We start from the raw sequence: 18,012 nt of genomic DNA on the forward strand, positions 1-18,012 counted from the left end.
GTTAGATGTCTATTTAGGTCTTCTGCTCATTTTTTAATTGGGTTGTTTGTGAACGATGTGTTTATTGAGATATTTTACATTTTTTGGTACTAGGTCTTCAAAATCAAATGCATATTTACACTTAAGTCACATTTCATTTTGGACTGGCTACATTTCACTGCAACATTGGACTCCTCTAGAATATCAAAGTTTTCTCCTGTTACCAAATTCATGTTCAGCCTCTTGCTTGCTACTCAAAAGCTGATACTCAAGAGACAAGCATTGGTTGGAAAGGAAAATTTGCTTTATTCAGGAAGCCAGAAACCTGGGGAGAAGACAGATTCACATCCAAAAGTCAACTCCCAGCTGCTGACCAGGGGGCAAAAGCTTTAAAAAAGGAGTTTCAGGAATTCCCATTGTGGTGCAGAGGAAACGAATCCAACTAGTAACCATGAGGTTGCAGGTTCCATCCCTGGCCTCACTCAGTGGGTTAAGGATCTGGCATTTCTATGAGCTATGGTGTAGGTTGCAGACAAGGCTCTGATCCTGCCTTGCTGCAGCTGAAGGTCCGATTAAACCCCTAGCCTGGGAACCTCCATATGCCATGGGTGCAGCCCTAAAAGGCAAAAAAATAAAAATAAAAAAGGAGTTTCAAGGGTGTTTGGTGGAGGGAGGGGGCTATGTGCAGAATAGCACAGTCGGATCCGACAGTCATCTTGAAAAAATTGATCATGCAGTGATCAGATCAGTGTCATCTTGATTATTTATTTATTTATTTTTGTCTTTTTAGTGCCACACTAGCAGCATATAGAAGTCCCCAGGCTACGGGTCGAATTGAAGCTGTAGCTGCTGGCCTACACCACAGCCACAGCAACTCGGGATCCAAGCTGCATCTGTGACCTACACCACAGCTCACAGCAATGCCGGATCCTTAACCCACTGAGCCGAAGCCAGGGATCAAACCTGCATCCTCATGGATACTAGTCAGTTTCATTCCTGCTGAGCCATAACAGGAACCCCCATCTTGATTATTTTAAGTACAGTTAATCTTCACTTCCAAAGTCAGTTTGTCCCCTCCCCCCCTTTTTTTTTTATCTTTTTCTAGGGCCTCACCCATAGCATATGGAGGTTCCCAGGCTAGGAGTCTAATCGGAGCTGTAGCCTCCGGCCTACACCACAGCCACACCAGATCTGAGCCACGTCTGTGACCTACACCACAGCTCACGGCAACGCTGAATTCTTAACCCACTGAATGAAGCCAGGGATCGAACCCACAACCTCATGATTCCTAGTCAGATTCGTTAACCACTGAGCCACAACAGAAACTCCTGTTCCCACTTCTTGAGGCTAGTTCTTGGAATTGTGTAAGATGGAGCAGCTTATGTTGTAGCCATGTTCTAGTCATCATGTAATTAACTTCTTCCACCTGATGGGGGTTTCAGCATCTGCAAAACAATTCAAAGGACAGGGCTCAGAATATTATCTATAGCCCTTGAGGAGGAACTAAAAGTCCTTTGACTTTGCTTAACGGCTAAATTATTATTATTTTGTCCTGTTTCTTCCATGTTTTTGCATGTCTCTGATTAAATTCATTCTTTGACTCAAGTTATTCTACAGACAAGAGAGAGGCAGAGGACAAGGTGGGTGGGGGGAGGCGGGGTGTCCGTCCTGAGAAGACCCATAGAAAAAATAAGTTTAAAACTTTCTATGTGTGGGACATGAGTATGTTTTCTTTTTAAAATATGATTAAATTCTAGATAACTTTGGAATGGTTCCCAGGGTCCGGTGAGGATAATGTTCTCTTTCCTAAGGTATTGCCGACCTTGTCTCTCAAGGAAGATTGATTTAATAGCGATTAGATGTCAGCTCCTCTAGCTGGCCTTAAAAAGAAATCAGACATTGAGAGAGGTGATGGGAAGCTGATGTAACAGCCATAGAAGAGATGAGCCAATGGGGAACTGGTTCTGCTCTGATGGACAAACACAGAGGGCGGGGCCACAGCATTACATAATTTCCCTGGCTCAGATGAGGCTAAGAACGGACTCCAGACCTCTGTTTTTGAGGAAAAGGTAGCCCCAAAACTGGAGACCCACAAGCAACCATGTCATGATAGCCTAAGAGGTCCCTGTGAGGTTGCCTGAGCAGACCTTTTCACGAGGTAATTGTTCTGATTTTCTTTTAAGAAAGGAAATGTGGAGTTCCCGTTGTGGCGCAGTGGTTAACAAATCCGACTAGGAACCATGAGGTTTCGGGTTCGATCCCTGACCTTGCTCAGTGGGTTAAGGATCCGGCGTCGCCCTGAGCTGTGGTGTAGGCTGCAGACGCGGCTCAGATCCTGGATGCCGCATTGCTGTGGCTCTGGCATAGGCTGGTGGCTACGGCTCCGATTCGACCCCTAGCCTGGGAACCTCCATATGCCGAGGGAGCGGCCCAAGAAATGGCAAAAAGACACACACACACACACACACACACACACACACACACACACACACGGAAATGTGTCCTAACCAGGGATTGGTTTGGGGGGGGGGGTGCATGATCCAGGCCTGGCCAATCAGAGTCCAAAATTTGTCACGGGGATGGGGGCAGACAAATGAGCCAGACACAGTCAATGAAATTCAGGCCCCAGGCTTTTGTTGGGTTAACCAGGAGAAAAGTTCATCCTCACTCTTTTTTCCTGTCTGTCAGACTGCCAGAATATAAGCGTGGATTTGTGATGGGAAGAACTTACTTGAGAGTGGAGCCAACACTGAGGAAAGCAGACCTGACAGGGAGTGAGGTCCTGGAGACATTATTTGAGACCCTGGATCCAGCCATACCTGAATCTGTTCTAATCCTGGGCCCCTTGGTTACATAATTCAGAAATATCCTTTCACTTTTGCTCAAGCTAGTTTGAAGTGGGGATCTACAGCATTTGCAACTCGAAACATCTTGGCTACTAAGGGAGCTGAGCAGTTGGCAAATGAGGAAAAAGGCTAAAGAAGGGGTTGCCTGTCAAAGTCTGCAGTCTGGGACAGGAGGATGACTTGTGTTGGAACTGAGGTAAAGAGACCCTTCTTGAGGACCAGATACAGACGGGTAATTGTGGGTCTTGGAGGCAAAGAGGCATTCACATCAGGGTCGGAGCACAAGGGAGTATCCCCTCTCTTCAGAACAATGAGGGGGCAGGATGGGCAAGGTACAAGACTCACCCTCTCTGGTCCTTCTGACTTAGTGGTCCCACTCCAACCCTAAGGCTGAAGTGGTGTTAGGATGGAGGACCTGGGAGGGGGAATCCTTGGATTGGGGTCTGGCGGGATCCATGGGCACCAGGAGTGTGTGCAGTCCCAACTCACCGCCACCAGGATCAGGACTGGGGCTGTGCCATCACAGGGGGTGGTTTGACAGTGGGAGTGATCTCGGAGTGATCTGGGTTTTTAAGACTCCTGGGTTAGGATTCTCAGGAAACTGGACCTTGAGTCACCCAGATTTGTGTCCCCAGAGATGCTGAGGATTTGCCTTCCAGGGCATTGACTCCAGACTGAGTCCAACATCATCCAGGCGGGGGTGGAGACTTAATCTTGGAAGCACAGGAGTCAGTCCAAGGCATGCATGTGTCTCTGTATCCCTAGGTCCCTCCCCATGGTGGACACATGTGTCTGTGGGCAGGGTGTCTCTGTATGACTCTGGTAAATGGGTTGTGTCTTGTGTGCCGTGTCTGAGTGTGTGTGTACATGTAGTGCGTGCACCTAGGGAGTGTGTCCACGTGTGTGGTTATTTACAAACATTTCCTGAGCACCTGTCTCGGAGAGACAGCCGTGAGTGATGGTTTGACGTGAGATCTTAATTCTCTGCTCAGGAACTGAACCTGGACAGCCTGGGTGAAATCCGGGAATCCTAGCCACTAGACCAGCTAGAGGCTAAAAGCAGAATTGCCCTGATTCTTGCCCCCCGTTGCAAGCAAGACTATTTCAAGGAGGCAAAGGCCAAAGGGGAGTGTGTGTGGGTGACCCCCAAATGAGGGATGTCCCAGAGAGGTGATTTAAATCACATATAGGACAGTTCTTCCCAGTCTTTTTTTTTATTTGGCCAATTATCTTGTTTTATTTCTCACACCTGACTGGACACAGGGCCCTCCCCAGTATGTGTGCACATCTTTTGGTCAAGATGGATTCTAAAGCGGAGTTCCTGACATGACTAGTATCCATGAGGATACAGGTTCGATCCCTGGCCTTGCTCAGTGGGTCAAGAATCCAGCGTTGCTGTGAGCTGTGGTGCAGGTTGCAGATGAGGCTTGGATCCTGCGCTGCTGTGGCTGTGGCATAGGCCAGTGGCTATAGCTCTGATTTGACCCCTAGCCTGGGCACTTCCTTATGCTGTGGGTGCAACCCTAAAAACAAAGAAGAAGAAGAAAAAGATGGACTCTAAAGCAAAGGGTTCTGGGATGGTGTCAGGACTTATTATGGCCTGGCCCCTCCTCCCTTTTTGACCCCTAGGAGTCTTTCTGCACATGTGTAATTGGGGAGGTCTCCTTGACCCCAGGAGTGATTGAGGTAGTCATCTTATCTTTTACTCCAGCAGAGCTCAGCTCCTGCCATTAACTTTCTCCTTGATGTATCAAAGAGAAGCAAGGCCCAGTTTACTCAGATTGACATGTCCCAGCTGTTCTCAGCCTAGGGTCCCATCTGCCTCCTACCTCAGAAGGAGAGTCCAAAACATCCTGAAAACCAGAACCCCACTCTGTTACCAATTCTCCTTCCTGTGGAGTGTGCTGATGGAGAATATGACATTTGTGTCTGGGGTCCCTTTCAAGACTCAGTACCAAGTGTTCTAAAGTCTCTGTCCACATCTCTCAGAAGCTGGGTTTTTAAGACTCCTGGGTTAGGATTCTCAGGAAACTGGACCTTGAGTCACCCAGATTTGTGTCCCCAGAGATGCTGAGGATTTGCCTTCCAGGGCATTGACTCCAGACTGAGTCCAACATCATCCAGGCGGAGGTGGAGACTTAATCTTGGAAGCACAGGAGTCAGTCCAAGGCATGCATGTGTCTCTGTATCCCTAGGTCCCTCCCCATGGTGGACACATGTGTCTGTGGGCAGGGTGTCTCTGTATGACTCTGGTAAATGGGTTGTGTCTTGTGTGCCGTGTCTGAGTGTGTGTGTACATGTAGTGCGTGCACCTAGGGAGTGTGTCCACGTGTGTGGTTATTTACAAACATTTCCTGAGCACCTACTGTGTGCCAGGCTCTTTTCTAAGCAACAGGATACACCAGACCACAAACAAGTCCCCTGACCCTGGGGCTGCTGGTGGCTTGAGGCCCTGAAATGTTCCGTGCAGTGGGGAATAGTGGGTTCCTGTCCAGTCCCAACCGCAGATCCCAGATGAGGCCTATTGTGGGCAGTGGGAGAGAATGACTCAGCAACTTCCCAGGAGGCCCAAGACCCTAGGGTGACATCAAGGTGGCCTCAAAGGTAACATCCCCTTCCCCTCTCGAAGGAGGCCGTGAGCCTTGGGTGAGAATGTCGTTAGAGGAAGTTAAAGCCTCGTTTTCAGAAGTAGAAGTGGGGGTCAACAAGGGAGGAGGGGGAAATGGGGCAAAAGAAAGCCATGCTTGTCATCCACCTGCCTTCTTTCCCGAGCCTATGCACCTGGCTCTTATTGGAGGCACCAGCTCAGTCACCCTACACCCCACAGAAGACACAGCACAGGGTCGAGGCGCTCTGCATCCTCTTCTCAAGGTTTATTTCCAGCCCTGCCCCACAGAGGCCTGGCCCCGCCCCTTCTGAGTCATGACCCCACCCCTGTGGGGCCTGGCCACGCCTCCAAGCCCAGTGATGCGCAGATGCAAACTTAGATTCTTCTAGCTATGGCGTCCTCAGGCGACAGCAGCGAGCGCCGGTCCAGTCTATGCCAGCGCACTGGCAGTGGCAGGTGGTCTCAGCGCGCACGTCCCAAGAGCCACAGGCGGAGCCACACGTGCACCCAGTGACAGCAAAGCCTGCAAGTGGGAATGAGGAAGGAGCACCTTAGACCCCGAGCCAGAGGCTGCTGGCCTGGGGGGTCCAGGGAACTGGAGCCAGATGCGTGGGTGGTGGGGCAGTTGGCGGCTGGGGGCATGGACACAAGTGTCCTGAGGAAATGGAGTCCAGAAGTTGGAGAAAAAGACAGGGCTGGGAGTGGCTGGATGTGTGCCCCCAGAGATGCTGAGGACCAGGACATTAGGGAAGTAGAGGCAGGGACTTGTGGTCCTAGAGAAATAGAGGCTGGACATAGGGGAGGGGGTTATCGGATACTGAGAGCAGAACCGAGAGTCTAGACAACAAGTTCTGTACTCACCTGAGGGGCAGGTGACCAGGTCCCCCCTGGAGGTGACACTCCGGCATTCCAGGCCAATGTTCCTAATTACCTGAGGAACTGTGGAACAGATGGTGGTAATGGTGGGAACTCTGAGACCAAGCTACCCCTCCCCCATTCTCATGCTGCCCAGGCCCTGGTGGTTTGGAGACAGGCAAGGGGTCTGGAAAACTCCCCTGGGGAAGGCCCAGGTAGTCCAGGCCCTGAGGAGAGTTCCCCAGGTCGTGGGGAACTCACCACCTCCCAGGATTCTGTCTTGGAGGGAGGAGGGTTTGGAGCTGTGGTTCCAGGAGGAACTGGGGTTGAGTTGGCTTTGGGTTGAGGTTTGGTTGGGACTGGGGTTGGGGTTGGGATTTGGTTCAGGTTGAGACTGGGGCTGGCTTGATGTTCACTCCATGTCAGGAATCAGAGAGGCCCCTGAAGCCCCTGCTGAGGTTGGACATGAGGGTCCTCACTTAGGAAACTGGCGACATCCCGGATCTTCTCATTGATGGCTTCATCCACGGGACACAGCGACTTGCCCCACACCAGCAGCCCCAGGGTTGGGAGGAAGAGGAGGGAGAGAGCCTTCATCCTGCAGGTGCTGCAAGAGGGAGCCAAGAGACCCACAGCGGGGTCAGCCCCTTCCCAACCTGGGGAGGATCAGGCCTGCAGAGCAGGTGGGATCTGGAACCTTGGGTCCTGATGGGGGATGGGGCTGGAGGCCCAGCTTTGCCCCCAAAGGCAGGAGCAGCCGTCACTTACCCTCTCTGTGGGCTCAGCAGGCCAAATCTTGGATGTGAATTCCACGCTCCTACCTCAGCTCTCTTTAAGGCCCCTCTGGTTGTGGGGCTTCCTGTCTTGGCTAAGTCCCCTAGGCATCCTGACCCTCCCTTCCCACATCCGGGGCTAAGAGGAACCCCCTGGGGTAGACTCTGGGGCCCTAGGTGTGGGTGGGAAGCTCTGCCCCTTCTCTGCCACAGCCTCTGCCTTCAAGTGCCTTCGTTTTCCATCTGGGCTGGGGCTGGGGCTGGGGCTGGGGCTGGTGCAGGAGGTAGAACCTAAGAGATTGTTCCAGGAACCGTAGTCGAAGGGACAGGTAGAGAAACAGGAGTTTGCGTGGAGGGACAGGAAACACAAACGTGACCAAAATAATGTACTTGTTGAGAACTGCATACCATGTTCCTTCCCCAATGCCTGTCCCAATAGAATAGACAGATAAACTCATGGTTTGTTCCTTCAATGGCAAACTACAGCCCATGGGCCAGATCTAGCCCACTGTTATTTTTGTATGATCCATATGCTAAGGATGGTTTTTACAGGGAGTTCCCTGGTGGTCTAGCGGTTAAGATTTGGTGCTTTCACAAAGGCTACCCGGTTCAATCCCTGGGCTGGAACTGAGATCCCATATCAAGCCACTGTACACTGAAAAAAAAGAATGGTTTTTACATTGTTTTGGTTTGTTTCCAATGTGGATAGATTCTTTTCAATTGTGGTAAAGTACAAATAACATAAAACGTACCATTTTAACCGTTTTCAAGTGTACAATTCAGTGACATTAAGTACATAGACGGTGTTGCATAATGATCAACCTTGTCCATTTCCAGAATTTTTTTTTTTTGTCATCCTAAACTGAAAATCTACCCATTAAACACTAACTTTCACTTCCCCCTCCCACAGTCCCTGGAAACCCCTAATCTTATTTCTTTTTTTCTTTCTTTCTTTCTTTCTTTCTTTTTTTTTTTTTTTTTTTTTTTTTTTGTCTTTTTAGGGCTGTACCTGCAGGTATATGGAGGTTCCCAGGCTAGGGATTGGATCAGAGCTGAAGCTACTGGCCTAAACACAACACCAGATCCAAGCTGCATCTATGACCTACACCAAAGCTCATCACAACTCTGGATCCTTAATCCACTGAGTGTGGCCAGGGATCGAACCTGAGTCCTCATGGATGCTAGTCAGATTGGTTTCCACTGAGCCAGGAGGGGAACTCCCATAATCTTATTCCTAAGATTTTTCCTGTTCCTACAGCACATGAGGAATCATACAATATTTATCCTTTTGTACCTGTCTTATTTCACGGAACACAATGTTTTAAGATTCATCCATGGGAGTACCCATTGTGGCTCAGCAGAAATTAATCTGACTAACATCCATGAGGAAGCAGGTTCGATCCCTGGTCTCGCTCAGTGCGTAGGGATCCGGCATTGGCATGAGCTGTGGTGCAGGTCACAGACATGGCTCAGATCCTGAGTTGCTGTAGCTGTGGGGCAGGCCAGCAGCTACAGCTCTGATTTGACCCCTAGCCTGGGAAGCTTCATATGCTGCAGGGCAGGTACAGCCCCCCACACACACACACAAAAATTCATCCATGTTGTAGCATGGATCAGAACTTCATTCCTTTTTAAGGCAAAATTCAATTTTGTGTACATACCACATTTTGTTTATCCATTCATCTGTTGATGGACTGTTGGGTTGTTTCTACATTTTGGCTGTTGTGAATAACGCTGCTGTGAACACGGGTGCACAAGTTTTCTTTCAAATACCTGCTTTGGTCATTTTAGGAGTAAACTCGGGCATGGAATTGCTCGATCATATGGCAACACTTAACTTTTTGAAGGACTGCCAAATAGTGTTTACATTTTTTAATTTTTAAAAATTTATTGAAGTGGAGTTCCTTTCGTGGCACAGTGGTTAACGAATCTGACTAGGAACCATGAGGTTTTGGGTTCGATCCCTGGCCTTGCTCAGTGGGTTAAGGCTCTGGCATTGCCGTGAGCTGTGGTGTAGGTCAAAGACTCAGCTCGGATCCTGCGTTGCTGTGGCTCTGGTGTAGGCCGGTGACTACAGCTCCTATTCAACCCCTAGCCTGGTAACCTCCATATGCCACAGGAGTGGCCCAAGAAATGGCAAAAAAAGACCAAAAAAAAAATGTATTGAAGTATAGGGAATTCCTGTTGTGGCTCAGTGGTGACAAACCCGAGTAGTATCCATGAGGACTCAGGTTTGACCCCTAGCCTCACTCAGTGGGTTAAAGGATCTGGTGTTGCTGTGAGCTGTGGTGTAGGTCGCAGACATGGCTTGGATCTGGCATGCTGCAGCTGTGGCTGTGGCCCACAGCTGCAGCTCTGGTTTATCCCCTAGCCTGAGAACTTCCATATGTTGCATGTGCAGCCCTAAAAAAAAAAAAAAATCATTGAAATATAGTTGATTTACAGTGTTGTATTAATTTCTGCTGTTATGTACAGCAAAGTAATTCAGTTAGACATTCTTTTTCCTACTCTTTTCCATTGTGGTTTATTTCTGTATATTGAATATATTTCCCTGTGCTATCCAGTAGGACCTTGTTTATCCATCCTATATATACTAGTTTGCATCTCCTAACCCCAGACTCCCAATCCTTCCCTCTCCCACCTGCCTCCCCTTTGGCAACCACAAATCTATTCTCTAAGTCTGTGAATCTGTTTCTCTTTTGTGGTTAAGTTCTTTGGTGTTGTTTAGATTCCACATAAAAGCAATATCATATAGTATTTGTCTTTCTCTTTCTGACTGACTTAGTATGAGAATCTCTAGTTCCATCCATGTTGCCACGAATGGCATTATCTTATTCTTTTTCATGGCTGAGTAATACTCCATTGTATATCCACATATTTTTAGAATTTTATTTTTTCAATTTATTTTTTATTTTATATCAATGTATAGTTGATTTACAGCATTGTGTTAGTTTCAGGTGTACAGCAAAGTGCTTCAGTTATATATATATATACATATATCCATTCTTTTTCAGGTTCTTTTCCCATATAGGTGATTACAGAATATTGAATATAGTTCCCTATGCTATAAGTAGGTCCTTCTTGATTATTTTATATATAGTAGTATGTATATGTTAATCTCAACCTCCTAATTTATCCCTCGCCCCCACATTTCCCTTTCATAACCATAAATTTGTTTTCTAAGTCTTTTTGTAAATAAGTTCATCTGTATCATTTTTTTAGATTTTGCTTATAAGCGATACCATATAGTATTTGTCCTTCTCTGTCTGACTTACTTCATTTCCTATGATAATCTCTAGGTCCATCCATGTTGCTGCAAATGGTATTATTTCATTCTTTTTATGGCTGAATAATATTCCATTGTATATATAAACCACATTTTCTTTATTTATTCATCTGTCAACAGACATTTAAGTTGTTTTCGAGTCTTGGCCATTGTAAATAGTGCTGCAGTAAACACTCGGGTGCATGTATCTTTTTGAATTATAGCTTTGTCTGGATAGACGCCCAGGAGTGGGATTGCTGGATCATATGGTAACTCTATTTTTAGTTTTTTGCAGACTCTCCATACTGTTTTCATTGGGGCTGCATGAATTTACATTCCTACCAACAATGTAAGAGGGTTCCCTTTACTCCACACCCTCTCCAACACTAATTATTTGTAGACTTTTTAATGGTGGCCATTCTGACTGGCGTGAGTTATAGTTTTAATTTGCATTTCTCTGATAATTAGTGATGATGAGCATGTTTTCACATGCCTCTTGGCTATTTGTATATCTTTGGAGAAATGTCTACTCAGGTCTTCTGCCCATTTTTTTGATTGGGTTGTTTGGGAGGTTTTGTTATTGCATTGTATGAGATGTCTGTATATTTTGGAAATGAAGCCCTCGTTGTTCACATCACTTGCAAATATTTTCTCCCAGTCTATAGATGGTCTTTTCATTTTGTTTCTTGTTTCCTTTGCTGTTCAAACGCTTATAAGTTTGATTAGGTCCCATATGTTTCTTTTTGCTTTTATTTCTATTGCCTTGGGAGACTGACCTAAGAAAATGTTGGTATGATTTATGTCGGAGAATGTTTTGCCTGTGTTTTCTTCTAGGAGTTTTATGGTGTCATGTTTTACATTTAAGTCTTTAAACCATTTTGAGTTTTGTGTATGGTGTGAGAGTGCATTCTAACTTTATTTATTTACATGTAGTGTTCCAACTTTTAACACCACTTGCTGAAAAGACTGTCTTTTCCCCATTACATATCCTTGCCTACATTTTTTTTTCTGTCGGTGACAGCAGCATGTGGAAGTTCCTGGACCAGGGATCTAACCCAACCCACAGCAGTGACAATGCTGAACCCTTAATCTCTAGGCCACCAGGGAACTCCTTTTTTATTTTTTATTCTTTTTATGGCCGCACTCTCGGCTTGTGTGAGTTTCTGGGACAGGCATTGTATCCAGACCATAGCTGCAACCTATGCCATAGCTGCAGCAACACCAGATCCTTTTTTTTTTTTTTTGCTTTTTAGGGCCACACCTGCAGCATATGAATTTGCCATGTTGGGAGTCAACTCAGAGCTGCAGGTGAGGCCTATGCCACAGCCACACAACACCAGATCCTTAATCCACTGAGCAAAGCCAGAGATCAAACCTGCATCCTCGTGGATACTAATTGAGTTTGTTACCAATGAGCCACACAGGAACTCCCATCAAACACTTCAGTTCTAGAACTTTTCAGATAAAACTGTTGAAGGGTGCAAAAGAAGTGGGCAGCCCGAACTACAGGCAGGGTGAAAAGCAAGCAGGAGTGTGTGGAACCCTCTGGGGTTCCTTGGGGATTCAAGTTTGAAAACCCTTCATTCAGTATTAGGAAAGAGCCATACGTGCCCTGATAAAAGAAATGTTCACATTTTGACGTCTGGGGAAGCCATTCTGGCTTATACTTGAGTCAACGTGAATTTTATGCTAGCTGAAACAGCCTGTTTGTGGCCTATCAAACATACATTGTACATCTGCTTTGATTGTTAAAAAGAAGGATGAATTGACCAGAAGTAAAGAATCTCTATGTTCAAAATAAAGATTAAATGCCTCTCTTCCTGGGATGTTCATGCTGGTCCTCCTTTGATGGTAAGATTCCCTCCCCAGATGCCACGCCTATACCTACTGCCTTGCTGTGCATGTGCTGATCCGGGTGTTTTATTTTTTTTTAAAACCTTGAAGGAATGCCTCCTTGCCTTGTTTAATATTCCAGCAAGACATAAAACTATGCTGAGAACCACGTTTCTCCAGAGTAGTTCCTCAGGGTAATATGAGAGGCTGTCTTCCAGACTCTAATCCTATTATAGGTGGTTCATTGATGATTTTCTTCAACAGCCCCTGAAATCTCTTTTTTAAAAAAATCCTCGCAGGAGATCCTGCTGTGGCACAGTGGGTTAAGAATCCAACTGCAGTGGCTCAGGTCACTGCAGAGGTATGGGTTTGATCCCCGGCCTGGTGTAGTGGGTTAAAATATGCGATGTTGCCACAGCTATGGTGCAGATCGCACCTGCAGCTCAGCTTCAATCCCTGGCCTGAGAACTTCCATGTTTCATGGGTTTGGCTGTAAAAAAAAAAAAAAAAAAAATCCTGGAGTTCCTGAATCCGACTAGGAACCATGAGGTTTCGGGTGTGACCTCTGGCCTCAGTGTGTTAAGGATCCTGCGTTGCCATGAGCTGTGGTATAGGTCGCAGACTCGGCTGGGATCTGGCATTGCTGTGGCTGTGGTGTAGGCTGGCAACTGTAGCTCTAATTCGACCCCTAGCCTGGGAACTTCCATATGCCGTATTTGTGGCCCTAAAAACCAAAAAAAAATCCTTTTGAGAAATTCCCACATGGCACAGGGTGGGTAAGGATCCCACATTGTCACTGCAGCAGCTTGGGTCACGTCTGTGGATGGATTTGATCCCTGGCCTGGGAAATTCCACATGCCACGGGTGTGGCCAAAAAAAAAATTCCTTTCATTCTCTCTGATTTCTACCAGCAAAGTTGAGCTCTAGTGGCCTTAATTTAATTTTATTAATTTTTGCATCTAATACTACCTAATAAAATTCTAGAGCCAGGTCTTTAAAAAGTACAATAGGGCAATCAAACAATTACAATTTTTAAAAATTAATTCCATTGAGGTATAATTTCCATACAATAAAATGCATCTAAAGTGTTTGGTGGGATGCATTTTTGCCAGTCTATATATAACCTGCATGCTGCATGAATGTTTTGTTTTTCCCAAGTATTGGTTTGCTGTTGTTTGGCTGTACCTGTGGCATGTGGAAATTTCTGGGCCAGGGATTGAATCCGTACTACTGCAGTAACCAGAGCTACTGCAGTGATAATGCCAGATCCTTAACCCACTGAGTCACCAGGGTGGAACTCCTCAAGTATTTGTTTAAAAAAAAAAAAATCAGTTGGGGAGTCCCCTGATGGCCTAGTGGTTAAGATTCAGCCCTTTCACCTCTGTGGTTGGGGTTCAATCCCTGGTCTGGGAACTGAGATCCCACGTCAGACCACAGCACACTGTAGCAAAGGGAAAAAAGGAGAGAGTTCCCATTGTTCCATTAGTTGGAAACAAATCCAACTAATATCCATGAGGATGGAGGTTCAATTCCTGGCTGGCTCAGTGGGTCAGGGATCCCTAGTTGCCATGAGCTATGGTGTAGAGCACAGATTCTGAGTTGCTGTGGCTGTGGAGTAGGCCTGCGAACTTCCATATTCTGAAAAAAAAAAAAAAAAAAAAAAAATCAGGAGTTCCTGTCATGGTGCAGCAGAAACGAATCTGACCAGGAACCATGAGGTTGCCGGTTCGATCCCTGGCCTCACTCAGTGGGTTGAGCATCTGGTGTTGCCATGAGCTATGGTGTAGGTCACAGACGTGGCTTGGATCTGGTGTGTCTGTGGCCTAGGCCAATGGCTATATCTCTGATTAGACCCCTGGCTGGGGAACCTCCATATGCTGCATGTTTGGCCATTTAAAAAAAAAAAAAAATCAGGTGTAATTTACATACAGTAAAATTCACTCTTTTTACTGATTTCTATGAGTCCTGACAAATGCATACAGTTGTGTAACCATCACCACCAAATACTCATAGATTTAAATTATAACTGGGGCGGGGGAGAGAGTTTCCCAAAGATCTGAAGGCAATCTGTGTCCTGAAGCCCCAAAGAGAAAAGATTTTCCTGCTGAGATACAACCGGTTGTCCTATGTGCCGCAGACCTTGTGAATATTCATAAGTGTTACCAGCCCGTTCTCGCCTCTGTTAACATACATCTGTCCTTGAAGCTGTTTTGAACAAAGGGGCACCTATCCCTTCCTAAGACCTAACTTCCTGTGAAACTGACTGGCAGAGGTAACCTGCGCTTCTGATTGGTTGCCTTGCCCCATCTCTTGCCTGGTGATGATGTCCCATTGACAGGTGGCTCTCCAAATCAGAAGAGAAGCATTGACATTTGCTTCCTGTTCCCCATGAATGTGAGAACATAAAAGTCAAAGTCTCAGAGCATTGCCAGATTTCTCTAGCAAGAGCTGGAGAGCCGGGCTTCTTTTCCATAAACACTTCCGACCTGGGAGGCGGGGTGCACCTTGCAGAATGGGAGATGGAGCGGCTGCGGGCAGCACAGTCTGGAAGAGGCTCTGGCAGAAACTGCTGGGGCCAGACTGAGCCTTGAGACTGGGTAGTGAGAATCCTGGTGATGCCCAATGTTAACTACTCAGAGATTTTCCTCTGCAAGGACCCACTCCGACCTCCCAATTTTTCCATGGCTCTTTGAGCCTCTTGCCTTCTTTTTTCTTTTTCTTTTTTTTTTTTTTTTTTTTTTTTTTTTTGGTCTTTTTACTATTTCTTGGGCCGCTCCCACGGCATATGGAGGTTCCCAGGCTAGGGGTCCAATCGGAGCTGTAGCCACCGGCCTATGCCAGAGCCACAGCAACGCGGGATCTGAGCCGCATCTGCAACACCTACACCACAGCTCATGGCAACGCCGGATCGTTAACCCACTGAGCAAGGGCAGGGACCGAACCCGCAACCTCATGGTTCCTAGTCGGATTCGTTAACCACTGCGCCATGACGGGAACTCCCCTCTTGCCTTCTTAAAAAATAGGATCCATCTTTTACTTTGGGGCTCTCTGATGAGTTCTGAGATGGTCACATCTACCATTTGTTGAATACTTAATCCTGTGTGTTGAGCAATTTACGCATATCACCTTGTTTAATCACCACATCCACTCAGATAGTTATGATTGTTATTGATATTATTATTTTTGGCTGCACCCACAGCACAAGGAAGTCCCAGGGCCAGGGATCAAACCCATGCAACTGCAGCAATCAGAGCAGCAGCAGTGACAATGCTGGATTCTTAACCTGCTGAGCCACCAATGAGCTCTTGGACAGTTATGATTATTATCTCTATTCCACAAAAGGGGATGATAAGGTCCAGAGAGGCCAAGTGACTTACCTGGGGTCACACAGCCAGTTGGCTGAGAAGCTGGAATTTGAACCCGGGCAGTGTGGCTCTAAGGTCTGCACATTTTAGCCCTAAGAAGTGGAATGGCTGGGTTCCCTGGATGGCCATAGCCACTGTCCCAGCTTTTCTTTAAAAAAAAAAAAAAAAGGAAAAAGAAAAAAAAATGCTCTTTTGAGACTATTCCTACAGCTTTTTTTTTTCTTTGAAAGAAAAAGAAATAAAATGTAGCTATTTAAAAGGAAACTCGGAGAGTTCCCTAGTGGCCTAGCAGTTAAAGATATGACGTTGTGACTGCTGTGGTTCTGGTCACTGCTTTGGCTTAGGTTCGACTCCTGCCCTGTGAACATCTGCATGCCCAGGGCGTGGCCAAAAAATAAATAAATACAAAGGAATTCAAAGAATATAGAAGTTTAAAGTTCCCTCATATTCCTACTCACCCAGAGTGATAAAGAAATGGGGGGGAGCAGTTCCCATTGTGGCTCAGCAGAAACAAACCCAACTAATATCCATGAGGATGCAGGTTCGATCCCTGGCCTCCCTGTAACGATCTGACATTGCTGCAAGCTGTGGCATTAAAAAAAATTGGGGGGGGGTGGTTTAGGAAGTACCGTGCACACACACACACACCATTGAGGAACTGTGAATACAAGGGAATGGTGGGAGTTCCCCCATTGTGGCACAGTGGTAACAAACCCACTAGTATCCATGAGGATGTGGGTTCCATCCCTGGCCTTGCTCAGCAGGTTAAGGATCCAGCGTTGTCTTGAGCTGTGGTATAGGTCACAGACAAGGCTCAGATCCTGTGTTGCTGTGGCTGGCAGATGCAGCTCTGATTAGACCCCTAGCCTGGGAACTTCCATGTACCGCAGGTGTGGCCCTAAAAAGACCAAAAAAAGGTGTGGGAGGGGAATGGTGTAGGGATGGAAAGAGGAGTCTGGCTGCAGCTTTCTGACAGCCTCCACATCAGTCTCCATTTCACAGGTGGGAAAACTGATAGTGGGTGAAGTTGAATCACTTTCTTTTTTGTTGTTGTTGGGTCATTTTCAAAGTGGAGATTTCAGATTTGTCAGATACCAAAGTCCTTACTTTTTTTTTTTTTTTTTTTTTTTTTTTTGGCTGCACCCACAGCCTATGGAATTTTCTGGGCCAGGGATTGAACCGTGGCCACAGCAGTGACCCGAGCCACTGCAGAGACAACAGAAGATCCTTAACCCACTGAGCTACAGTGGGAACTCTCAAGGCAAGAACAGTCTTCTGAAATTCCCTCTGCTCAGCCTGGTGCTTGGGGCCCTGGCCACCCAGGATGAGCTGTCTCCCCAGCCCCTTCCTGCCATACCCGCCTCCCTCCCCTGCAAACAACAAAAGCAGATGCCAAGGAGGTTCAAGGATGCTGTACGGGTTATGCCTGAGGAGGCTGCAGCCCCATTTCTGGGAGAACCAGCTCAGCCACTTACTAGCTGTGTGGTTTTGAGCAAGTGGCTGAGCACCTCTGGGCCTCAATTTCCCCATCAGTAAAATGGGATTATTCATATTGACAACTTCACAGGGTCTGGGTGAAAATCAAGTATTTTTTTCCCCTCAGATTTATTGAGATACAACTGACATAAAATGTTGAGTGAGTTTAAGGTGTACAATGTGATGATGTGATACCCGTGTCTATTGCAAAGTGATTACCACATAAAGTTAGTGACCATCTCTGTCATCTCACACAATTACCATTTTGCATTTGTGTGGTGAGAACATTTAAGATCTACTATTTCAACTTAAATGTCCATCAACAGGTGAAAGGATAAAACGTATATGTACACAATAGAATATTACTCAGCCATAAAAAAGGACAAAATAATGCCATTTGCAGCAACACAGATGGACCTAGAGATTATCATGCTGAGACCCCCCCCCACCACCACTTCCCCGTCCCTCAGCTCCTGGTCACCACCATTCTACTATCTGTTTCTATGGCTCAGTTTTATTAGATTCCACATATAAATCTTAAACAACCAAACTCACAGAAACAGAGAACAGATTGGCAGTTGCCAGGGCCTGGGAGGTGGGGGAAATGGGCGAAGGTGGTCAAAAGGTACGAGCTTCCTCTTATAAGGGAAATAGAGTTCCCGTATTGGCTCAGTGGTTAATTAACCTGACAAGTATCCATGAGGACATGGGTTCGATCCCTGGCCTTGCTCAGGGATCTGGCGCTGCCGAGAGCTATGGTGTAGGTTGTAGACGCAGCTCCCATCTGGTGTGGATGTGGCTGTGGCATAGGCCAGCGGCTACAGCTCTGATTCAACCCCTAGCCTGGGAACCTCCATATGCTGCAGGAGTGGCCCTAAAAAATAAATAAATAAATTCTGGGGGTGTAATGTACAACATGATGGTGGTTAACAATATCGCATGTTGTACATTAAAATTTGCTAAAAGAGGAGTTCCCACTGTGGCTCAGAGGGTTAAGAACCCGGCGTATCCA

At 46.5% G+C, this 18,012-nt stretch overlaps 2 protein-coding genes across 3 annotated transcripts in view; one reads left to right on the forward strand and one right to left on the reverse strand.

Annotated features, from left to right (window-relative positions):
• The window catches only part of PCP2 (Purkinje cell protein 2), a 47,906-nt gene that overhangs the window by 6,985 nt on the left and 22,909 nt on the right, over positions 1 to 18,012 (forward strand). The window lies entirely within an intron of this gene.
• Positions 5,680 to 7,093, reverse strand: RETN (resistin). Its single transcript, NM_213783.2, has 4 exons — positions 7,057 to 7,093; positions 6,768 to 6,895; positions 6,295 to 6,372; positions 5,680 to 5,956 (listed from the first exon to the last, which is right to left on the reverse strand). The coding sequence occupies exons 2-4, from the start codon at positions 6,883 to 6,885 to the stop codon at positions 5,823 to 5,825; spliced, it is 330 nt and encodes a 109-aa protein (NP_998948.1). The 5' UTR covers positions 6,886 to 6,895; positions 7,057 to 7,093; the 3' UTR covers positions 5,680 to 5,822.

Source organism: Sus scrofa, chromosome 2 (genome assembly GCF_054392235.1).
Source record: "Sus scrofa isolate SSC_HxYL_T2T_F1_AM1 chromosome 2, Sscrofa_HxYL_maternal_Yorkshire_Landrace_v2.0, whole genome shotgun sequence".
NCBI classification, from domain to species: domain Eukaryota; kingdom Metazoa; phylum Chordata; class Mammalia; order Artiodactyla; family Suidae; genus Sus; species Sus scrofa.